The 24,987-nt window shown below is 38.0% G+C and overlaps 1 protein-coding gene across 4 annotated transcripts in view; it reads right to left on the bottom strand.

Annotated features, from left to right (window-relative positions):
• Window positions 1-9,601, bottom strand: part of LOC121416124 (secretory carrier-associated membrane protein 1-like) — a 29,786-nt gene extending 20,185 nt beyond the window's left edge. The window contains exon 1 of one of the 4 annotated variants that reach the window (XM_041609587.1): window positions 8,404-9,601. In XM_041609587.1, coding sequence (XP_041465521.1) covers window positions 8,404-8,445 — 42 coding nt within the window. In that variant the 5' untranslated portion in view covers window positions 8,446-9,601. Of the gene's footprint in view, window positions 1-5,040; window positions 5,197-8,403 lie in introns of those variants that run through there. The other 3 variants (XM_041609586.1, XM_041609588.1, XM_041609589.1) reach the window with 3 other exon arrangements.
• Window positions 9,602-24,987: the final 15,386 nt, after the last annotated feature.

Consider the following 24,987-nt stretch of genomic DNA (forward strand, 5'->3'; position numbering starts at 1 on the left):
TTATGAAAACGATTCCTCTAAGCACAAATTCTGTTCAAATTTGATAAACTTCATCCTTATCCCTTGGATGGACAAAATTATAAAATTTAGAAGGTCCATATAATTGAATACATTGATATACATGTATAAACAATACACATTAGATCTAACTGAACAACACAAAACTAGATAATCATTTAACAATCAAGAACAATAAAGAAAAATGAATAGCAATTATAAAATAAACAATGTTATTAAATATCAATTTGGAAACAAGCAGGATGGGCGAATGATCCTGGGTCGCACATTACATATGATACGTTATACGAAAAGTGGAGCCCCCCAAATGAAAAAAGTAGCCCCCAAAAAAATTTCTAAAAATTAAAAATGGAGCCCCCCCAAAAAAAAAATTACAATTTTTCCCTGAAGAAATGTAAAATGAACAAAATATTAGTCAAAATAAATCAGTACAAATTGTACAGTACTTTAGTAGACTGTACAAGTGCCTTCAAGTTTCAGTTTCTATCTACATGTATACTATAAAATGAATACATGTAGCACGGTTTATAGCTCTTTGTACATGTAGGTTGCTTAATATCCAGAGGCTGACTACATGCACACTATAAAAAAGGAAAATATTTGTACATGTAAGTACTGTATTGTAGTATGAATTGTATGGTATGGGATTTTTTACACGATGAAGTGAGATGTATATGTGCAAGAGAAAAGTAAAGCATGGCTAAAAACATGAGGGCAACGGGCAATTTCGCCCTCTTGACAGTCAAACTCACTGCTAAAATTCCTCCAAAATGCAATTTTAGTGTGACCATTCTATCTAGAGTCACCCCAAGATCCGTCGCAAATGTCTGTATTCAAGATTTCAGGCCTACTGCATAATTACTTGTTGCACCTAAAAAGTACAGTAGCCCTTAAAATAAAAGAAATAGCCCCCAAAATTCTGTAATCAAAATGTGGAAAAGATAGCCCTAAAAAAATTACAATTACAATAACCTGCCCTGGAAGAGTACATGTACAGTACACTGACAAGTACATGTAGATCTCTTCACAGATAATACATGATTCACAATTTTCCCATACAATATTTCATGCAAACCATTATTTCAACAAAAATTTTTAATGGCAATGGATCTGATAATGAAGCCAAGCCGGAAGCTTTAATGGTTCTAAATCTACAGTATCTTGGAAAGCAGACACTTACAAATGTCAAAATTATCATCAAAGTGCCCTATGACTATGGTGTAGTGCAGGTGAGACCGTGAGAGGATTTAAAGAGACATACATGGACAATATACATTGTACATGTATTTCATTATTTCCAGAAATTATTATGCAAATGCAGTAAATTTCCGATATGTACATGAAGACATGTGGAAAAATCACTTCTCTCCATTTCTGGTAGGGCTGTTATTGTTAAGAAAACTCTGTCAGATATATTCCTAAAAATATCTTACCAATATCGATAACTATGGACAAAACATAATCAATACGCATTTTTCATGCATTATAGCGATGTCACTTATTTGCGTTGGTCAAACTTGTATGGCACTATACCAAGAATACTTTTGGATGTAAATGGTTACATACATTGTACATGTAACATCTTTTAACAAACATATTTAGCATAAATACATCCCTTACACGCTATTAGCATTATTTTAGGGTTGCATAAAGTTTTATCGATAATTTTGGCACTATTGTTCTGAGCAGTCAACGTCTTTCGCCTACCCGCCATTTTGATATCATGCTGTACATCTTCAAACGTAGAGGAAGCAATACATGGCCATGTGCTGCCAAATTCTACATTAGTTCGTACTTCGTTAAAATTGAGCTTGCGCTTGTGATGTTTTCGATTCGATCGAATGGAGTGGAGTGCAGTCACAATATTTGGATTGTCATAATTATAGCGAAGTGGGGGTGAGATTGTGTTTTGTGGCTAGTAAGTATTTGTATTTTGTTGAAATTTTGGAGAAATTACTGTTGCTGTTCGGTGTAGTCTGAGGAAAAATATGTTTTCCCTTATTTTTCCTTTGAAAAGCCACTTTCAAATGGCGGTTTCCGTGAATTATGTGAAATCATGGAAAATCAGTGTCCCTACATAATAGCGGGCATTATCGATAACGGGAGAAAGGTTATCATATAAAGCGCTAAGTGGCACAAGACCAGCAATAAAGACATTATCGATAACAACCCTAATTTCTAGTGAAATTTGACAGAGAATACTTGGAACTGCATGCAACCATCATCGGCAGGCTTAATTGGTCTCGTATCCAGTATTGCCTTATCATTCAAGAATCAATAATTTTCATACACAATTTGAGTCATAATATCACGTCCATGCATGACCAGATCTGTACACCATACATGTACAATATACATGCACCACAGAGTGCTGTCCTACGTTTGTCATGCATGATTAATCCAACTATTATGATGGAGGATTCAGCTTTTTTGAGTATGACTCACAATATGACAAGAGTGTCATACATGTATGACATGATTCCAAATACAAACATTTTTTTTTTAGAATTGAAGTATTCAGTATGACGTGCAATGGGATTGTAGTGCACTCATATTCCAATGCATGAATATGGTCAGTGATTTTCATATTCAGATTAATCACACACAAAATCAACTAAACTATGATTTCAAAAAAATTTATGGTTGAGAAAGAACTAGAGCCCTAAAATGTTAAAAATCATAATTTCTAGTGCATAAATTGCATAATTATCATATTTTTTCCATGTTCAAATTTGTAGCCACCCATACAGAATCCCCTTTTACCAAGTGCATTATTAATAGTCATTATATTCTTGTACATGTACATGTACATGTATGAGTTCTGCATTCAAAGTACATACATGTATGTAGCATTATAATCTTTGATTGGTACACTATAAACAAACATTGTAGAGCAATATTACAGAAAAATAAAATTCTTGTGAAGTACAAGTAGTGCTGCAAGTCAGGCGGCATGTTCAAATTCGATTCGGCAGGGTTCGGCAATTTTTTTACGAACTTTGGTTCGGTTCGGGGTTCGGCAATAAATGCAAAAATAATATATAAAACAAAGGATTGCCAATCCTTGGACAAATTAAAACGTTAAAGATCTGTCGTATATTCATTATAAATTTTGTATCTAAAAAGAATGGTTATAAAAATTGTTGCATAACTTTCTTTTATTTATTTCAACCTTTAAAAATAAGAGTCATTTCTACTTTCATTTTTAAATTGAATAAAAAAATGAAGAAAAAAATATTGATAAAAAGAGAATGAGGACAGAAACAGAATCACATAGAACAGAATATTTTTTTCATGATTATTTCACATACATATGATCATGATCGATTACAATAACAATGTTGCAAACGCAGCTTCTCAAATTGGAAAGTGTTGATCGGGAGTGTCGGAACAGTATTAAAACAACCTCAACTAAACTGTGATTATACTGGTAAAATTCACATTCCAAAGAATATGAAATCTTTTAGAAAGTCCCTATTTTCTGAAAAGTGATTAATACTGGTAACTGGTCCATCAATTACTTTAAAAAGTCCATTCTTGGTCCCGAAAGATCGACGCTACATGTACATGACTTCAAACATCTTTCCAACACGAAAATGATTACATGGGACTGTACTGTGTTTTTTAGTGTTGTGAAATCACTCGGCGTTGATCTTCAGAACCAAGATGGAACTGATAATTTATCATTTCATTCTCAGTTATTGACCAGATTAAACCACTTTTTAGAAAATATTGACAATGGAAAAACATTTCAAATTCAGAATATGAATTTTACCAGCATAAAAGCAACTGAGAGCAGGTTGTTTGGACTTCCTGTTTCAACTTTCCTTTTCAACCAATTACGGAACACGATCAGGGAATGTGTGTTGATTTGCTTTGAATTTTTGTATCTTTTTTTGTTTTTTTTCCAACCTCATTCCTTCATCTCTTATTCATTTATCTTTTATATTCATATGGAAATTTCAGAAGGTGAAATATATATACATGTACTTTCCCATTACTTTGTCAGTCAATTTATGTATGTGTTTTTTCTATAACTAAATACAATACAAGTACATCCGATTACAATCATGATCGAATACAGCAATACGTAATTCAACTACACTTTTTAACAGAGTTTAGCTTAAAATGTCCCCACATTTCATGAAGAAAAAAATATATTCATGTTAATAAAATATTCTGAAGTTGATAACAGTTCAAAGATGAGATGGGAGCTTAAATAGTGGATTTTAAAAAATATTTTGTGTGGAATTCTTATTGTGCACAATCACTAATATTTTTTTTTCATTTTATATTTAAATCTATATAGTCCCCTTATGTAATATTAATGTGCATAATTTTTTTTACCGAACAACTGAACCAGGCCTTTGCGTTCAGTTTGTAAGTGCCAAGTTTGGCGAATTTCTGTTCGGTTCGGCAGTTCGGCTATGTCACTATTGTGAATACTGTCCATAAAATCATAGATTTCGAGATTTTTGACTAAAATATGAAGGTTTACTACAGGGTGTATTTCAATGTCAACATTGTATTAAATGGACAATACATACATGTAGAGACAATGCCAAGGATGAACTGCATGTGTTTGTATGCAATACACAATTGCAAATGAAATGAGTGCCCTGCCTACATGTATATTACACAAAAAATAAAACTAGAAATACCATTAAATATTAAAACATAAATCTATTATCCATGTTTTTATTTTCATTGCAACTAAATCTGATACAATCAAATAATGTGCCTCGTGTATTCTTCACTCTACATTCACATGAAGACTGATGTAAATATTTAGGCTAATACCAATGTACCAATTTTATTGAACACTGAATAAAACCAAACCATTGCTTCTAAAGATATTCCGCGACAGTTCACTACATGCATGCTCCCTTGACACAATAGCAGGGGTACATGAATAAAATTCTCTCGTCCAGTTGAGATGTACAGATTTGTCACATGATCAATATCTCACAATTTCAAGGAACCTTGCCAAATCTGATCAAAAAATCCAAAACTCAAACTTACTATATACTCCGGTCCGATCATATTGGTGGTCGATGCATGAAACTGAATATCAATTACCGTCAGTGAATATACTTTGTTCTACATGTATATTCAGTCGAACTCCAACAAACATCGCACATCGTTACAAGGATACACTCCTCTGCAGTCGGTGTCCAAAGCTAAATTCAGCCAATACATTGATGAACTACATGTATGTACGCAAAATGCCAGTCTGTTCACGTGAAAACCACTAAAATGACCTTTCACGCAGTAGAGCCTTCATCATTTTCAAGATACATACCGGTATATTGGATGAGAAAGCTCAATGCTGAAAAAATATGACTTTGTCATGATGATCTAATTATACATCAGCAACAGGCATGCTAACGAAATGAAATGGGCATTTATATTCACGAACCACAGTACAGCCAGCATGCCCTGCTCTCCTCCTCACCATGCCCTATGGGGATAGCATTCATCTCTCTATTAGCATTTCAAATACTGTGCTAACAACCTTCAAGGCTTCAGGTTATGTGAATATTCATGAAGCATTGCAGCTGGATCTTATTAAAAATATAAAATATAGATTTTTGCAAGTGCAAGGGTCACGTTGGATTGGAATCAAAGGCAAGCAAGATTGGAAGGGAAGTGTGAGGAAAAGTTAGTGTACTATTTTCAGTTTTTTTAAAATCTTGCGCTAAAAAATGTAATGCTGAAAAGGGCATTAACTGAATATTAAACAGATTGTCTTTAATAATATTGCAATGAATGATTTTGATGAGACTGGAATAAAACCTCTCATCTACTTGTACTAATCTGAAACAATGGTAAACCTTTTTTAGCGCAAAATTTCTAGTTAACAGCCAGCGTACCAGCATAAAAAGAATCAATTTTATTATTGTAATTGTTTGAAAGAACACAGTATGTACACCTGTGTTCAATTCATTTCAACAGAGTTATGGACATGTACGTATGCACTGAGTATAAATGTACATGTGTAGACATGTACATGTAATACAGAATGGTGTTACTTTTGTTAATTTACTGCTACTGAAAGAGACAGATCAATTTAATCTCCTGTCGAAAAGTGAATGAATTGCATGCAAAAAAATCATTTAAGTACCTACATTGTATACTGTATATTGGAAAACCATCCATGCACACACTCTAAACAGTTGGGCAAAAAAATGCTCAACTTTTAACCAACCCTGAGCAACATACTGTCCACACAATTATTGATTAAAATCTGCCAAAATTGGGTGATAACTATTGGGTAATAAATTTGCTCAATTGGATAATAATTGCCCAGAATATACCAACATACATTACCCGACACTGTGGACTGTAATACCCTTTTTACACAGGCTAAAATTTCCTTAACCCCGTACTATAGGTGGGGCTAAATGGCAATTTAGCCCAACCTATAGTACGGGTTAAGCTTAGCCCACTTTCTTTTTACACAGCATTTTTGCAAAGTGGGCTAACCCCACCTATAGTACGGGATTATTTGGCCCTACAAAAAAGCAGGGTTATCCCACCAATTGCGGTGCTAAGAGCAATAGTACGGGGTTAAGATCGCATGTGTAAAACGAAAGTGGGCTAAGCTTAACCCCGTACTATAGATGGGGCTAAGCCTAAATGGCAATTTGGCCCCACCTATAGTACGGGGTTAAGGAAATTGTAGCGTGTGTAAAAAGTGTACGAGTGAAGTACTTGTACTACGAATGATCGACAAAAACCACTAGTCCGGGGTTAGCGAGTTTCGTGTGTGAAAAGCAAGCATTCCTTATCCGGGGTTAGCAATAAAAATTTGGCATGTGTGAAAAGGAAAAAAAATAGTACGGGGTTAAGGATAGTACGGGGTTAGCGATAGTCCAGGGTTAAGAAAATCCTGTGTAAAAAGGGCATATGTTGCCCAGCATTTTAAGTGTGCATGACCATTGTACCAGTGAATTGGTTTGGTCCATTCAATTTATGTCTTTTGCCAACACAAAAATCTCTGAGATATCAATATAAAGAAAGTACATTAATAACACATGCATTTTGCATTTCTGGAATGGTTTAATACTATGATACTATGGTACTGTGATTTTAAAAAGATTAAGTGAGACAAATTTTGCGTTTGCACTTTCATACCTCATAATATGAAAACTTTGTGCATAAGTGAGCAACAACAGTTTGAATGTCAAAATCAAGCTGTGAAGAAAAATTGGTCAAGGATACACCAAACTTGTGTTTTATTAAAGGGATTTCTCAACAGAAGTATTTTTGTGTTTTTATTTTTGTTTCATACATATATAAATCTCTGAATAAGAGTGAAGGTAGATTTACAGTAAAGAGCTATGTCAATCATTTCTTGACATGCCTTAGTTTTCATAGAGATTTGTCATGTTCAAAAAAATTTATTATAAAATAAGAGCTACATGTATAATTAGGTTTTATACTACTGCCCTGCATCGAAAGTTATGCGTCATGACCTGGGCCTATCTTAATTTTTATCATGTTTTGTATTGACTTTGTAAATTTCTTTCCTTTATTGTGATTTCAATAAAGTGATATCAAATCAAAAAATCTCTGAGTAAGGACTGATCAGTTTCAAATTGTAAAAGAAAAACACTAATTTGATGATTTCATCTTCCTCTGAAAATATGTTTCATTTCCTCTATCAAATACATCGCCATATTTTTCAGGGTAACATTACATGTTTCTCCTTAATTTTGATTGACTGAAAAACAGAATGGTAACTGTCTGATACAAACAGCCTTGTAACATCCAACAAATCCTTTCAAGAGATGCTACCAAAATCACACTCAGAGTACATGCAATACATACATGTACCTGTATACAAAGGAGAATAGGAGATTACATGTTATTAATTGCGAATTCAAAATGGTATTTGTAAAACATCATCCTGCTCTGAAAGTCTGAATAATGGCAGTGATTTTGGTGATTATTCAACATAATTACTTGTCAGTTACAGAAGACAGAATATATAATACAGACGTTATCCAAAGACTGAAGTTCTGTTTTTTTTTTTTACAGAAGGATCAAATTGAAAGTATTCCTGTTCAACAGAGTGCAATAACAAAACCTTTCTTATCAAACAGAAATAACAATATTTCTGGAGGTTCAAAAAACTTTATGGACTCATCATACGCACAAGAAAACAAGGCAAAAACAAAACCGTTGCATTATTCTTTAATAATAGCATCACAAAACAATCTGTAAGTACAGTACACCTTTAAGGGTATTTTATGAATCATAAATGCAAGGAATGAGAGGTGTGTAAAGCTCGTTACAAAATCATTTTAAATACACAACTCGATGCCATCAAAATTGGCTATATACATGTACATCACACCTTCAAGAATGAAAGAAACCTACCCTCTGCCACCAGTACGATTCAAAACTTTGTGATGATTCCATGCTGAAAAGAAAGTGAAATCACTTTCCAACAGTGAACACTACCCAAAGTACTTGTTCGGTAACATGCCCCTCGTTCTATTTCTGATCACAAGACGGGGTCCAGAGGGCAAATGACTGCAGGGCTGTATAGTCATGCAGTGCACTGTCATAATCTCTCAATGAAATAGAAAATGATAATTCCTGTAACAAGACACTCTTGTGATGGTACCAGGGAAAAACCTGCAGTGCTGGTTGCTGACTGGTTGTCTACATGCCTTTAATACAAGGGGGGCCAAGGAAGTCAATGAAATGAAGCCGGGGACAAGCACCACTGCTCGGAGGCTATCATAATTTTCCAGTTGCTCTTTCTGTGCTACAAATCTACATGAAGAGAATAATGAGGGTGCATGATTCCATATGGGGAGCAAAATACTGGTAGTTTACACGTTCAGTATGCCTGCACATTCATTCTTGTATTAAGACACACTCTACTAATCAACTCATCACCAGCACACTACCCAGAGTTATTTTGAGTTCTTGCCAACACAGCAGCTATACCTGGAGACAAAAACTCTGCTGTGATCAAGGCAGAAAGAGAGAGTGAAAATTACTCAGCTCCCCTCTCTCTAAAGTTTTTGAAAAGCTCTAGAAACCGCGGACACGTAATAGATTTCAACAAACAGGAAGGTGCTTATTTTATGAGGTAAAACACTTCAGGAGCAATGTTTCGATCAAAGACTTCGATTAGGGATTCTGGTAGCAGTGAGTCAAGAGGGGGCAACATGCTCAAATCCTTTACTGCCAAGTTTGGGACTGTTCATGTTGCTGATGTAATGAAGAAGATCCCAGAGAAAATTGTCGCGATACCGGGTAGGGTAGAAGCAGCTATGCATAAGGTAGGTACAGTATGATGAATTGATATCTAACTTTTCATATACATGTAAATGTGAAAGTCACGAAGGAAGGAAATCAACTTGATAAACAAGTGCTAAGAACAATATGGTGATAACACTGGATTTAAAAAAATTTCAGTGAATTCATAACTACTGAGTATTGTATGTGGTGATGCTCCTGCCTTTTGCAAAAATGGATGAAAGAATTTCAACTGCATCGATACTGAATTTCTTATCAATTGTGTTTAATATATCAATGAGATATAACCTGTGTGCGTGTAGGCTTCCATGAATATATACCAGTTTATTAAGAAAAATTTGAATTTCTCTATTGCTTCTTCAGGTTTATACACACATATAACAAGAGTGTCGCTAAGGTGAGCACATAATACGCCCGTCTGTAAGGCGGAAAAATAGAGTTATTGGTAAAGCAAGAAATGGAAGGTAGCGACTACACCTTAGACCGACTACACCTTAGACCTTCTGACCTCAAAATCAATAGAATTGCTAGGATCTATGCTAGTATCATACACACCAAATTATATGAGCCTAGGTTAAGTTCAACTATAAAAGTAATCGCGTTTACAGTTTACAAGGACTTCAGAAGGGTAAGATGAAAATGTGTCACTGTGACCTTGACCTTTGGACCTCAAAATCAATAGGCTTCCTGGGATCCATGCTAGTATTATACATACCAAATTATATGAGCTTAGGTTAAAGTTAAACTGAAGTTATCATGTTTACAAGAACTGCAGAAGGGTAAGATGAAAATATTGCACTGTGACCTTGACCTTTGACCTTTTGACCTCAAAATCAAAAGGCTCTCTGGGATCCAGGCTACATGTAGTATCATACACACCAAATTATATGAGCCTGGGGTAAGTTAAACTGAAGTTTTCGTGTTTACAAGGATTGCAGAATGGTAAGATGAAAATATGTCACTGTGAACTTGACCTTTGACCTTTTGACCTCAATATCAACAGGCTTCCTAAAATCAATGCTAGTATCATACACACCAAATTATATGAGCCTATATTAAGTTAAACTGATGTTATCGCGTTTACAAGGACTGCAGAAGGGTACAATGAAAATAAGTCAACGTGACCTTGAGCTTTGACCTTTTGACCTCAAAATCAATAGGCTTTCTGGGATCTGTGCTAGTATCATCCACACCAAATTACATGAGCCTACATGTAGGTTAAGTCAAACTGAAGTTATCGCGTTTACAAGGAAAAGTTTATATAACGGACATACATACGGACGGACGGACACCGAGTGTGATAGCATAATACATGTACGTTCCATCTAGACGGGCGAATAAAAAGGCCGAAATGGGGATGTTTGGTAAATAATTAAATGTTATCAATATGACTGTTACGAGTAAATGTTTAGTGATTGCATAAGGGCAAGTCCAAGAAAAGGTCACCCTGGAAGGCAAAATTTCATCTTTAATTTAAGAAGTTATCTTTGGTGGGGTAAGAAAGCCCAAATGTTGAATTTTAAAATTTCATTAAGAAAAATTTGCTAATATGCATATTTATGCTAATTTGGGGCACCTAATTTGCATAATCAGTAAAATGGGCGTTACGTATGGGACAATTATAAAAACTCATAGAAAATGAAAACAAAACTTCTGAGATTTAGTCATAGGTGGGACATGGACCCCCTAACATCTTATTCCTTTTGGCAGAAAAAAGTGGTGTCATCTAATTAATTATGCAAATTAGGTCTTGTCCAAGGATGGAATGTCCCATTTTAAGTTATTTCTCATAATACAATACTTGTATTGTTGCATCTCTGGGTAGTTCTAATTTATTAAGTATGAAAATGTTATATCACAAACAGTTTCAAAAATTGGAGTTTACTTTTTAATTAAAAGTTAATTAAAAAATTGTTACGTATGAGACAACATGTTACGTATGGGACATTTACACACAATGTCAATGGGGAGATTTGTGTACAAAGTGAATGGAGAAAAACAAATTTCAAGAGTGCTCTAAAAAGTGATTATTTACCTTTTCTTTAGTTTTTAAACACTGATTTGTTATGAATACTGATTAATGAATACAATCGAAGCAAAAAAAAATGTGAAAATGGAAAAAATAAAAAAATAAAAACAATAGAAATACATAAGAAATTCAGAAATTCATAAAACCATGAAAAACAAGGAATAAAAAGGTTGGAATGGCTAATTTCCTCTTCAGTCATATCAAATATGTCTCAGTAGAACATTTAAAAAGAAAGAAACTCTTTTGTTATTTCCATATTTTAATTTATTTCAATTTTTTGAATTATGGGGAAAATTGTGTACGTTCTCTATGGGGACAAAATGTCCCATACGTAACTGTCCCATACGTAACATGTCATTAATTTGTTTAATTAGAGTCTGTAATTAGAGGTATTTACTATAGTAATTAGTATTGAGACTTCTATCACACTAAGTTTCAAGTTGTCAAGTGAAATACTTTCAGAGAATTCTCAACTTGAAAAAAAATGTATTAAAAATTGTCTTTTCTCTGCGTCCCATACCTAACGGCGCATCTTTTCGCTCTAAAAGGTCAAGATCAAGGTCATATGTCACAATTTTTTGCATGATTATTCTTCTCCTAGATGTCTACCATCATGAGGGTATTCAATCTAATCAAAGTCATTTAACACTATTTTTCAGGTCATTAAAGCCTCTGAAATGTCCCATACGTAACGCGCGCGAATTCTTGGACTTGCCCTTAAAAAATGAACTATTTTTACATTGCAAAAAGCATGGAATAACACTTGTCATATGAGCCTTGCACGTAAACTTTCATGACCTGAAAATGACCTTTGACCAAACCATGTGACCTGTGACTGCAGCATCACATGCAGGTCCCCCAAGTCCATCCACCATCCAAGTTTGGTTGAAAAGTGACTAATGGTTGCGGAGTTAGGTGTCGTAAGAAGGTCTTACGTATGCAAACATAAACGTTGTCTGAAAATAACCTTTGACCTTTAAGGTAAAGGTCAATACTTGGTAATACCGAGTGACCTCCGACTCCAGCATAACATGCAGGTCCCCCAAGTCCATCTACCATCCAAGTTTGGTTGAAAAGCGACTTACGGTTGCGAAGATAGGTGTCATAAGAGAGTCTTGCATGTAAACTTTAACGTTGACCTGCATGTTAACTATAACGTTGACCTGAAAATGACTTTTGACCTTATAATATGACCTCCGACTGCAGCATAACATGCAGGTCCCCCAAGTCCATCTACCATCTAAGTTTGATTTGAAAGCGACTTACGGTTGTGGAGTTATGTGTCATTAGGTTTGTGACGGACGGACGACAGACGACATCTCTGGTGGTTGAGACAAAAAAGTGGCCTTATCTTATACCCCATACATGTACATGTACGGGATAAGCCCGTCAGTCATAAGGACCATAAGTCATAATACTAACTGGTCATAAGGACCGCTAGTCATAACGTGTAAAATCCTATACCCAAAAGCTCGCTAGTCATAATAGGCAAAAGGGGTCGCTAGTCATAAGGTCATAAGGACCATGGGTCATAAGGTCCGATTTTCATAATGCAAGATAAGGGTTGCTATTCATAATGGACCATAAGGGTAATTGATCATAAGGATCGCCAGTCATAATCAACAATGAGGGTCGGAATTCATAATACTAGATGAGGGTCGCTAGTCATAAAAAGGAAGAGGCTACATTGATCATAAGGGTCGCCAGTCATAATAGGGGATGAGGGTCGCCAGTCATAATGGTAGAAGGGGTTCGCCAGTCATAATAATGGATGAGGGTCGCCAGTCATAATAATGGATGAGGGTCGCCAGTCATAATAGGAGAAGGGGTTCGCCAGTCAAAATGATAGATGAGGGTCGCCAGTCATAATAGTAGAAGGGGTTCGCTAGTCATAATGGTAGATAAGGGTCACTATTCATAATAGTAGAAAGGGTTCGCCAGTCATAATGATAGATGAGGGTCGCCAGTCATAATAGTGGATGAGGGTCGCTATTCATAATAGTAGAAGGGGTTCGCCAGTCATAATAATGGATGAGGGTCGCTAGTCATAATAATAGATGAGGTTCGCCAGTCATAATAGTGGATGAGGGTCGCTATTCATAATAGTAGCAGGGGTTCGCCAGTCATAATGATAGATGAGGGTCGCCAGTCATAATAGTAGAAGGGGTTCGCCAGTCATAATGGTAGATGAGGGTCCCTATTCATAATAGTAGAAAGGGTTCGCCAGTCATAATGATAGATGAGGGTCGCCAGTCATAATAGTAGAAGGGGTTCGCCAGTCATAATAATGGGTGAGGGTCGCTATTCATAATAATGGATGAGGGTCGCCAGTCATAATAGTGGAAGAGGGTCGCCAGTCATAATAGTAGAAGGGGTTCGCCAGTCATAATAATGGATGAGGGTCGTCAGTCATAATAATGGATGAGGGTCGCCAGTCATAACAATGGATGAGGGTCGCCAGTCATAATGGTAGAAGGGGTTCGCCAGTCATAATAGTGGATGAAGGTCGCTATTCATAATAGAACAAAGGGTTCGCCAGTCAAAATAATGGATGAGGGTCGCCAGTCATAATAGTAGAAGGGGTTCGCCAGTCATAATGGTAGATAAGGGTCGCTATTCATAATAGTAGAAAGGGTTCGCCAGTCATAATGATAGATGAGGGTCGCCAGTCATAATAGCAGAAGGGGTTCGCCAGTCATAATGGTAGATGAGGGTCGCTATTCATAATAGTAGAAAGGGTTCGCCAGTCATAATGATAGATGAGGGTCGCCAGTCATAATAGTGGATGAGGGTCGCTATTCATAATAGTAGAAGGGGTTCGCCAGTCATAATAATGGATGAGGGTCGCTAGTCATAATAATAGATGAGGTTCGCCAGTCATAATCAACAATGAGGGTCGGAATTCATAATACTAGATGAGGGTCGCTAGTCATAAAAAGGAAGAGGCTACATTGATCATAAGGGTCGCCAGTCATAATAGGGGATGAGGGTCGCCAGTCATAATGGTAGAAGGGGTTCGCCAGTCATAATAATGGATGAGGGTCGCCAGTCATAATAATGGATGAGGGTCGCCAGTCATAATAGGAGAAGGGGTTCGCCAGTCATAATGATAGATGAGGGTCGCCAGTCATAATAGTAGAAGGGGTTCGCCAGTCATAATGGTAGATGAGGGTCCCTATTCATAATAGTAGAAAGGGTTCGCCAGTCATAATGATAGATGAGGGTCGCCAGTCATAATAGTAGAAGGGGTTCGCCAGTCATAATAATGGATGAGGGTCGCCAGTCATAATAGTAGATGGGGTTCGCCAGTCATAATACTGGATGAGGGTCGCCAGTCATAATAGTAGAAGGGGTTCGCCAGTCATAATAATGGGTGAGGGTCGCTATTCATAATAATGGATGAGGGTCGCCAGTCATAATAGTGGAAGAGGGTCGCCAGTCATAATAGTAGAAGGGGTTCGCCAGTCATAATAATGGATGAGGGTCGTCAGTCGTAATAATGGATGAGGGTCGCCAGTCATAACAATGGATGAGGGTCGCCAGTCATAATGGTAGAAGGGGTTCGCCAGTCATAATAGTGGATGAAGGTCGCTATTCATAATAGAACAAAGGGTTCGCCAGTCATAATAATGGATGAGGGTCGCCAGTCATAATAGTAGAAGGGGTTCGCCAGTCATAATGGTAGATAAGGGTCGCTATTCATAATAGTAGAAAGGGTTCGCCAGTCATAATGATAGATGAGGGTCGCCAGTCATAATAGCAGAAGGGGTTCGCCAGTCATAATGGTAGATGAGGGTCGCTATTCATAATAGTAGAAAGGGTTCGCCAGTCATAATGATAGATGAGGGTCGCCAGTCATAATAGTGGATGAGGGTCGCTATTCATAATAGTAGAAGGGGTTCGCCAGTCATAATAATGGATGAGGGTCGCTAGTCATAATAATAGATGAGGTTCGCCAGTCATAATAGTGGATGAGGGTCGCTATTCATAATAGTAGAAAGGGTTCGCCAGTCATAATGATAGATGAGGGTCGCTATTCATAATAGTAGAAGGGGTTCGCCAGTCATAATAATGGATGAGGGTCGCTAGTCATAATAATAGATGAGGGTCGCCAGTCATAATAGTAGAAGAGGTTCACCAGTCATAATGGTAGATAAGGGTCGCTATTCATAATAGTAGAAAGGGTTCGCCAGTCATAATGATAGATGAGGGTCGCCAGTCATAATAGCAGAAGGGGTTCGCCAGTCATAATGGTAGATGAGGGTCGCTATTCATAATAGTAGAAAGGGTTCGCCAGTCATAATGATAGATGAGGGTCGCCAGTCATAATAGTGGATGAGGGTCGCTATTCATAATAGTAGAAGGGGTTCGCCAGTCATAATGGTAGATAAGGGTCGCTATTCATAATAGTAGAAAGGGTTCGCCAGTCATAATGATAGATGAGGGTCGCCAGTCATAATAGCAGAAGGGGTTCGCCAGTCATAATGGTAGATGAGGGTCGCTATTCATATTAGTAGAAAGGGTTCGCCAGTCATAATGATAGATGAGGGTCGCCAGTCATAATAGTGGATGAGGGTCGCTATTCATAATAGTAGAAGGGGTTCGCCAGTCATAATAATGGATGAGGGTCGCTAGTCATAATAATAGATGAGGGTCGCCAGTCATAATAGTAGATGGGGTTCGCCAGTCATAATACTGGATGAGGGTCGCCAGTCATAATAGTAGAAGGGGTTCGCCAGTCATAATAATGGGTGAGGGTCGCTATTCATAATAGTTGATGGGGTTCGCCAGTCATAATAGTGGAAGAGGGTCGCCAGTCATAATAGTAGAAGGGGTTCGCCAGTCATAATAATGGGTGAGGGTCGCTATTCATAATAATGGATAAGGTTCGCCAGTCATAATAGTGGAAGAGGGTCGCTAGTCATAATAGTAGATAGGGTTCGCCAGCCATAATAATGGATGAGGGTCGCTATTCATAATTATGGATGAGGGTCGCCAGTCATAATAGTGGAAGAGGGTCGCCAGTCATAATAGTAGAAGGGGTTCGCCAGTCATAATGATAGATGAGGGTCGCCAGTCATAATAGTGGATGAGGGTCGCTATTCATAATAGTAGAAGGGGTTCGCCAGTCATAACAATGGATGAGGGTCGCTAGTCATAATAATAGATGAGGTTCGCCAGTCATAATAGTGGATGAGGGTCGCTATTCATAATAGTAGCAGGGGTTCGCCAGTCATAATGATAGATGAGGGTCGCCAGTCATAATAGTAGAAGGGGTTCGCCAGTCATAATGGTAGATGAGGGTCCCTATTCATAATAGTAGAAAGGGTTCGCCAGTCATAATGATAGATGAGGGCCGCCAGTCATAATAGTAGAAGGGGTTCGCCAGTCATAATAATGGATGAGGGTCGCCAGTCATAATAGTAGATGGGGTTCGCCAGTCATAATACTGGATGAGGGTCGCCAGTCATAATAGTAGAAGGGGTTCGCCAGTCATAATAATGGGTGAGGGTCGCTATTCATAATAGTTGATGGGGTTCGCCAGTCATAATAGTGGAAGAAGGTCGCCAGTCATAATAGTAGAAGGGGTTCGCCAGTCATAATAATGGATGAGGGTCGTCAGTCATAATAATGGATGAGGGTCGCCAGTCATAACAATGGATGAGGGTCGCCAGTCATAATGGTAGAAGGGGTTCGCCAGTCATAATAGTGGATGAAGGTCGCTATTCATAATAGAACAAAGGGTTCGCCAGTCATAATAATGGATGAGGGTCGCCAGTCATAATAGTAGAAGGGGTTCGCCAGTCATAATGGTAGATAAGGGTCGCTATTCATAATAGTGGAAAGGGTTCGCCAGTCATAATAATAGATGAGGGTCGCAAGTCATAATAATGGATGAGGGTCGCCAGATATAATAGGATTTATTTATTGGAAACATTTCTTAATAACTTTGGCGCAATCTCAAAATGTATCACTGCAAGGAAAAGACTCCCTGCAGATTATTCAAATCCAAACGTTAACATATATATATCTCAATTAATTATGATATCAAATTATTTGGGATAAGATGAGATAGGCCTATCCAGCCATAATGATTATGCATTCTCCTTTGGCGACTTGCTGTTTTGAAATTGACTGCGGTATGGTTTCGAATTGGGAGGGGGGGACTCGGGTTAGGTAAGTTCGAAATGTTTGTGTGTGTTTGTGGGGGGGGGGGGTTAACATTGTACTGGTTTATTGAAAAGGACGGCAAGGGGAGGGATTGAGCCTCTCATGGTCCCGGTTTCCTGGGTCAGTCAGAATATCAAGGAAAAGTAATATTACATTTCAAGATATTGAAGGTCAAGTCGCAAGAAAAATGTTGACTTAACGTTAAAAATTTCTTATAGATTTATTTATTTAATCATTTATTAAAACATCTTTATACAGGATAAAATGTTCAAATAAAACACTGTTTTTCAACACGGTCCTGTTACATCAAGAATATGAAATAACAATAAAAATGCATACAAACTTAATTAAGTTAAAATACTGAATATGCTTAATTTAAAATAAAAGTTGCAAAAAATAGAGAGAGCAGGAAGAGAAATAGTGTGGTTTAGTATATGGCAGAAGTAGAGAGAGAGAGAGAAAGAGAGAGAGAGAGGGGAAAGAAAGGAGTACAACAGCATAATACAGAATTAACTAGACAGTTAAGTATACAATAAAATATGGATAAAAGGTCAGTCTACTGTTAATTTAAAAATACTTGTTTTTGTACGACCTCTTGAAATGTAGGAGGTTAGAAATATTCTGGAGTTCATTTGACAAGGAGTTCCATGTCTTTATTGCACTAAATTTAAAGGATTGCTTGAAACTTTCAATATTTGGCTTATAGGTAATACAGCATTCAGTGAATCAGCATTACGTGTATCCATGTCTATCAGTAAATAGTTCAATATCATTACAGAGTCTAATAGGGGCAAGTCCATATATACATTGGTAGAAGCTAAAATACATAAAAAAATCCCTCCTTGTATCAAAAGATTGTCACAATTTCAGTTAAATCTGTACAACTAATAGAAAATCATATTCTTTCATTACAATACGTGCCGCTCGCCTTTGCAGTCTATTAAGTTCCCTGTTTTTCAATGAACAATTACCCCAAACGGAACGAGCATGATCTATACATGACTGATTATTTTTTTCAATAAAGTATTATGTAAGTCTGGTTTAAGAGTTTTACTTAAATGTCGTAAAGCATTTAACTTATTGATCTACATAGATGTTTGACATGAACATTTCATATGAGATTATTATTAACTTCAACACCTAAATATCTTACAGAATTAACTTGTTTGAGTTGCCATTAAGCTTTATATAAAATTTTCCTTTGTTTTTTTAATAACGAGTTGAAATAAGCATAATACTTATTCTAGTAACATTGATCTTTAAACAATTGTTTATATACCACTTATCAATTTCATGTAAACATACCTGTAAATCGCATTGAATTGTTATGTAGTATTTTATGTAGTATGTATTTAAGTTCCTGTTATCCTTTCAGTCATTCACATTCACTTGTTTACAAACTCCCCCAATGTCATCTAAGAATCCAAAAACCCCAATGCCATTTAAATCCTAAACCTTGACCATTAATGACCAACCTCCAGTGATGTCAGCTAACTTCAAGGAAGAAGTAGGACTCACACTTCCAGCCCGAGTCACTTGCACAGAGCATCACCACACCCCTTATACCAGAGAAAGTTTGATAGACAGTTACCTATAGACCAATCAGAACAAGTTAACATCCCCCACCTTGAATTGTTACACCCCAAAACTAATGATATAAATAAGACTGCTTGATTATTGAAGAATAGAATACAGAAGAATACTAGACCCACGCTCATCCAGATAGAGAATCGGAAATGTACACAATTACATAATCAGCAAAAATATTACAAACATGCAGCAGCACTGGCGTAAATCCCGGGGGATGGGGATATACCCCCCCCCCCCCTTCAAGGAGGGGGAGATGGCCCGAACAAACACCCCCCACACACACACACATACACACACTTTCTACGAAAGAAATGAAAAAAAGTATCACAAGAGATAATTGTTCTATTGGTGAAAATTCTTCCTAAAATACCGCTAAACAAATAAAACAATATTATTTAATCATAAAATGCAAATAAAGAGCCAGTTCACCATTTCCAAACGAAATACTTATGTCATTGAAGAGAAACCCCGGTTTCTTCAAATTCATCAATGTTGGGTCTTTGGGAAGGGATTAAGATGGAATGTCAAAAAAATTGAAACATATAATAAATCCATTAAACCATCATCATGATGGGATAAAAAAAGATAATATTGGAGGGGGTTGCCGTATGGACACACAGTGGCGTAACTAAGGGGGGCATGGGGGGCAGGCCCCCCCCCCCTCCAATCAGCTGAACAAAAAAACAAACGGGGAAAATGAGAAAAGAGGGAGAATGGAAGAGAAACGTAGTGGTGAAGAGGAAAATATTATTCATTATAATGTTATATTATATGATAATTGTTACATTACATAAGAAACATTGTAATCATACCTTTATGAAACATAATTTGCCCAGGGCCTACGTCTTCATTGTTCCTGGTGCTCGCATTGTCTGTTTCACGAGATATATAATCCTGTTGTACTAAAACATCCCGTTTTCAAGTCAATATAAACCAAATATGTTTCCTAGCACTTGAGTTATCACTGTTTTATTTAGTGACATAGCTTCTTTTTCATGACTCAAAAAGTGATTGCCCCATGTTAAGGTCTTCGTATCTATGAAACATTTCCTTCCATTATTACGTTCGCTTTAGTGGATTGGTGAGATATGACAGCTCTTCATGAATTTCTAAAATCTGTCTTTAAAATATCCCTTCTCCTAATCTGAATAACAAAAAAATTCAGCTCTCGCTCGCATGATTTGGTTAATGAAATACGTATATGGTCCTAGTTAATTCCTACAAAGAAACCTTAGAATGCCCCACTATAGGTCTATATTATTTAAATATTTGTCAGATGCGTTTGATAATCAAAATTGCAATGACTGCAAAAAGTGTTTCATGTGTTCAGATGTAATTCTAATAAATCAGCAAGCGCTTAGCACTTGCATAAGATGACTATGGTGAGATATGCATACTCTAAGTGGATTCCTAAAATATATTTCTTAAAATCTCGCTGTTTGTGGTCTAATTGTGGTCAGTATAACCATGATAACTGGCAATCACTCAGTGATTCAAATATTTTGCTGGCGCCCCCCCCCCATGCCGTGACCCACGGTACGCCACTGTGAAAGTTATCAAACCATTGTCCTCATCCACTATTATGACTGGCGACCCTCATCCATTATTATGACTGGCGAACCCTTTCTACTATTATGACTGGCGACCCTCATCCATTATTATGACTGGCGACCCTTATCCATTATTATGAATAGCGACCCTCATCTATTATTATGACTGGCGAACCCCTTCCACTATTATGACTGGCGACCCTCATCCATTATTATGACTGGCGAACCCCTTCTACTATTATGACTGGTGACCCTCATCCACTATTATGACTGGCGATCCCCATCCATTATTATGAATAGCGACCCTCATCCATTATTATGACTGGCGAACCCCTTCTACTATTATGACTGGCGACCCTCATCCATTATTATGACTGGCGAACCCCTTCTACTATTATGACTGGCGACCCTCATCCACTATTATGACTGGCGAACCCCTTCTACTATTATGACTGGCGAACCCCTTCTACTATTATGACTGGCGACCCTCATCCACTATTATGACTGGCGATCCCTATCCATTATTATGAATAGCGACCCTCATCCATTATTATGAATAGCAACCCTCATTCATTGTTATGAATAGCGACCCTCATCCATTATTATGACTGGCGAACCCTTTCTACTATTATGACTGGCGACCCTCATCCACTATTATGACTGGCGACCCTCATCCATTATTATGACTGGCGACCCTCATCCACTATTATGACTGGCGACCCTCATCCATTATTATGACTGGCGACCCTCATCCATTATTATGACTGGCGAACCCCTTCTACTATTATGACTGGCGACCCTCATCCATTATTATGACTGGCGACCCTCATCCATTATTATGAATAGCGACCCTCATCCATTATTATGACTGGCGACCCTCATCCATTATTATGACTGGCGAACCCCTTCTACTATTATGACTGGCGACCCTCATCCATTATTATGACTGGCGAACCCCTTCTACTATTATGACTGGCGACCCTCATCCATTATTATGACTGGCGAACCCCTTCTACTATTATGACTGGCGACCCTCATCCACTATTATGACTGGCGATCCCCATCCATTATTATGAATAGCGACCCTCATCCATTATTATGACTGGCGAACCCCTTCTACTATTATGACTGGCGACCCTCATCCACTATTATGACTGGCGATCCCTATCCATTATTATGAATAGCGACCCTCATCCATTATTATGAATAGCAACCCTCATTCATTGTTATGAATAGCGACCCTCATCCATTATTATGACTGGCGAACCCTTTCTACTATTATGACTGGCGACCCTCATCCACTATTATGACTGGCGACCCTCATCCACTATTATGACTGGCGATCCCCATCCATTATTATGAATAGCGACCCTCATCCATTATTATGACTGGCGAACCCCGTCTACTATTATGACTTGCGACCCTCATCCATTATTATGACTGGCGAACCCCTTCTACTATTATGACTTGCGACCCTCATCCATTATTATGACTGGCGAACCCCTTCTGCTATTATGACTGGCGACCCCTATCCATTATTATGACTGGCGAACCCCTTCTACTATTATGACTGGCGACCCTCATCCATTATTATGACTGGCGAACCCCTTCTACTATTATGACTGGCGACCCTCATCCATTATTATGACTGGCGAACCCCTTCTACTATTATGACTGGCGACCCTCATCCATTATTATGACTGGCGAACCCCTTCTACTATTATGACTGGCGATCCCCATCCATTATTATGAATAGCGACCCTCATCCATTATTATGACTGGCGACCCTCATCCATTATTATGAATGGCGACCCTCATCCATTATTATGACTGGCGAACCCCTTCTACTATTATGACTGGCGACCCTCATCCACTATTATGACTGGCGATCCCCATCCATTATTATGAATAGCGACCCTCATCCGTTATTATGACTGGCGACCCTTATCCATTATTATGAATAGCGACCCTCATCTATTATTATGACTGGCGAACCCCTTCTACTATTATGACTGGCGACCCTCATCCATTATTATGACTGGCGAACCCCTTCTACTATTATGACTGGTGACCCTCATCCACTATTATGACTGGCGATCCCCATCCATTATTATGAATAGCGACCCTCATCCATTATTATGACTGGCGAACCCCTTCTACTATTATGACTGGCGACCCTCATCCATTATTATGACTGGCGAACCCCTTCTACTATTATGACTGGCGACCCTCATCCACTATTATGACTGGCGAACCCCTTCTACTATTATGACTGGCGAACCCCTTCTACTATTATGACTGGCGACCCTCATCCACTATTATGACTGGCGATCCCTATCCATTATTATGAATAGCGACCCTCATCCATTATTATGAATAGCAACCCTCATTCATTGTTATGAATAGCGACCCTCATCCATTATTATGACTGGCGAACCCTTTCTACTATTATGACTGGCGACCCTCATCCACTATTATGACTGGCGACCCTCATCCATTATTATGACTGGCGACCCTCATCCACTATTATGACTGGCGACCCTCATCCATTATTATGACTGGCGACCCTCATCCATTATTATGACTGGCGAACCCCTTCTACTATTATGACTGGCGACCCTCATCCATTATTATGACTGGCGACCCTCATCCATTATTATGAATAGCGACCCTCATCCATTATTATGACTGGCGACCCTCATCCATTATTATGACTGGCGAACCCCTTCTACTATTATGACTGGCGACCCTCATCCATTATTATGACTGGCGAACCCCTTCTACTATTATGACTGGCGACCCTCATCCATTATTATGACTGGCGAACCCCTTCTACTATTATGACTGGCGACCCTCATCCACTATTATGACTGGCGATCCCCATCCATTATTATGAATAGCGACCCTCATCCATTATTATGACTGGCGAACCCCGTCTACTATTATGACTTGCGACCCTCATCCATTATTATGACTGGCGAACCCCTTCTTCTATTATGACTGGCGACCCTCATCCATTATTATGACTGGCGAACCCCTTCTACTATTATGACTGGCGACCCTCATCCACTATTATGACTGGCGAACCCCTTCTACTATTATGACTGGCGAACCCCTTCTACTATTATGACTGGCGACCCTCATCCACTATTATGACTGGCGATCCCTATCCATTATTATGAATAGCGACCCTCATCCATTATTATGAATAGCAACCCTCATTCATTGTTATGAATAGCGACCCTCATCCATTATTATGACTGGCGAACCCTTTCTACTATTATGACTGGCGACCCTCATCCACTATTATGACTGGCGACCCTCATCCATTATTATGACTGGCGACCCTCATCCACTATTATGACTGGCGACCCTCATCCATTATTATGACTGGCGACCCTCATCCATTATTATGACTGGCGAACCCCTTCTACTATTATGACTGGCGACCCTCATCCATTATTATGACTGGCGAACCCCTTCTACTATTATGACTGGCGACCCTCATCCATTATTATGACTGGCGAACCCCTTCTACTATTATGACTGGCGACCCTCATCCACTATTATGAATGGCGACCCCTATGATCAACGAACCTTTTTCCTCCTTATGACTGGCGACCCTCTTCCTTTATTATGACTAGCGACCCTCATGTTTGATTATGAATGGCGACCCCCATCGTTGATTATGACTAGCGACCTCTATGAACAAAGCCCCTTATGAATAGCGACCCTTTTGACTATTATGACTAGCGGTCCTTATAACTAGCGGGTATTATGACCAGTGGTCCTTATGACTGGCGGGTGGACCCCACATGTACTCCCCTACATGTATAAGAGTACATGTACATGTATACTACAGATTACGTATAAACATTGACTCATTCCATAGTAAATTTGATTTTCGTACTGTACATGGATATGGGTAGACAGGTGCAAGTCTGAAAATGCAAGCTCATCTTTTTTTAATAATCCCTGCATAATAAATGCAATGTCTGGAACAGAGCTTAGATTCTGCAGACAGCATTTTGGAAACTTAGTGTCTGAATGTATTGATCCAAGGTACAGAAATTTTATTCACAGAGCTACAATGCTTTCCAAGAGTTCGACACAAGTACATGTACACTGCATTGTAGGTTAAGAATGATTTTTCAAACAAAACTTGTTATCATAGCAACCTGCACATAGGGGAGACTGGGGTTAGTTGGAACATGGGGTAAGTTGAAACATTCTAATTTTCTTTAATGCCTGTAAAGTAAATTTATGCAATACTGCCCTCAATTTATTGTTATTAATACTACAACTGTTGTATTATTAATAGCAATAAATTGAGGGCGGTATTGCATAAAT

Source organism: Lytechinus variegatus, chromosome 5 (assembly GCF_018143015.1).
Source record: "Lytechinus variegatus isolate NC3 chromosome 5, Lvar_3.0, whole genome shotgun sequence".
Lineage (NCBI taxonomy): Eukaryota > Metazoa > Echinodermata > Echinoidea > Temnopleuroida > Toxopneustidae > Lytechinus > Lytechinus variegatus.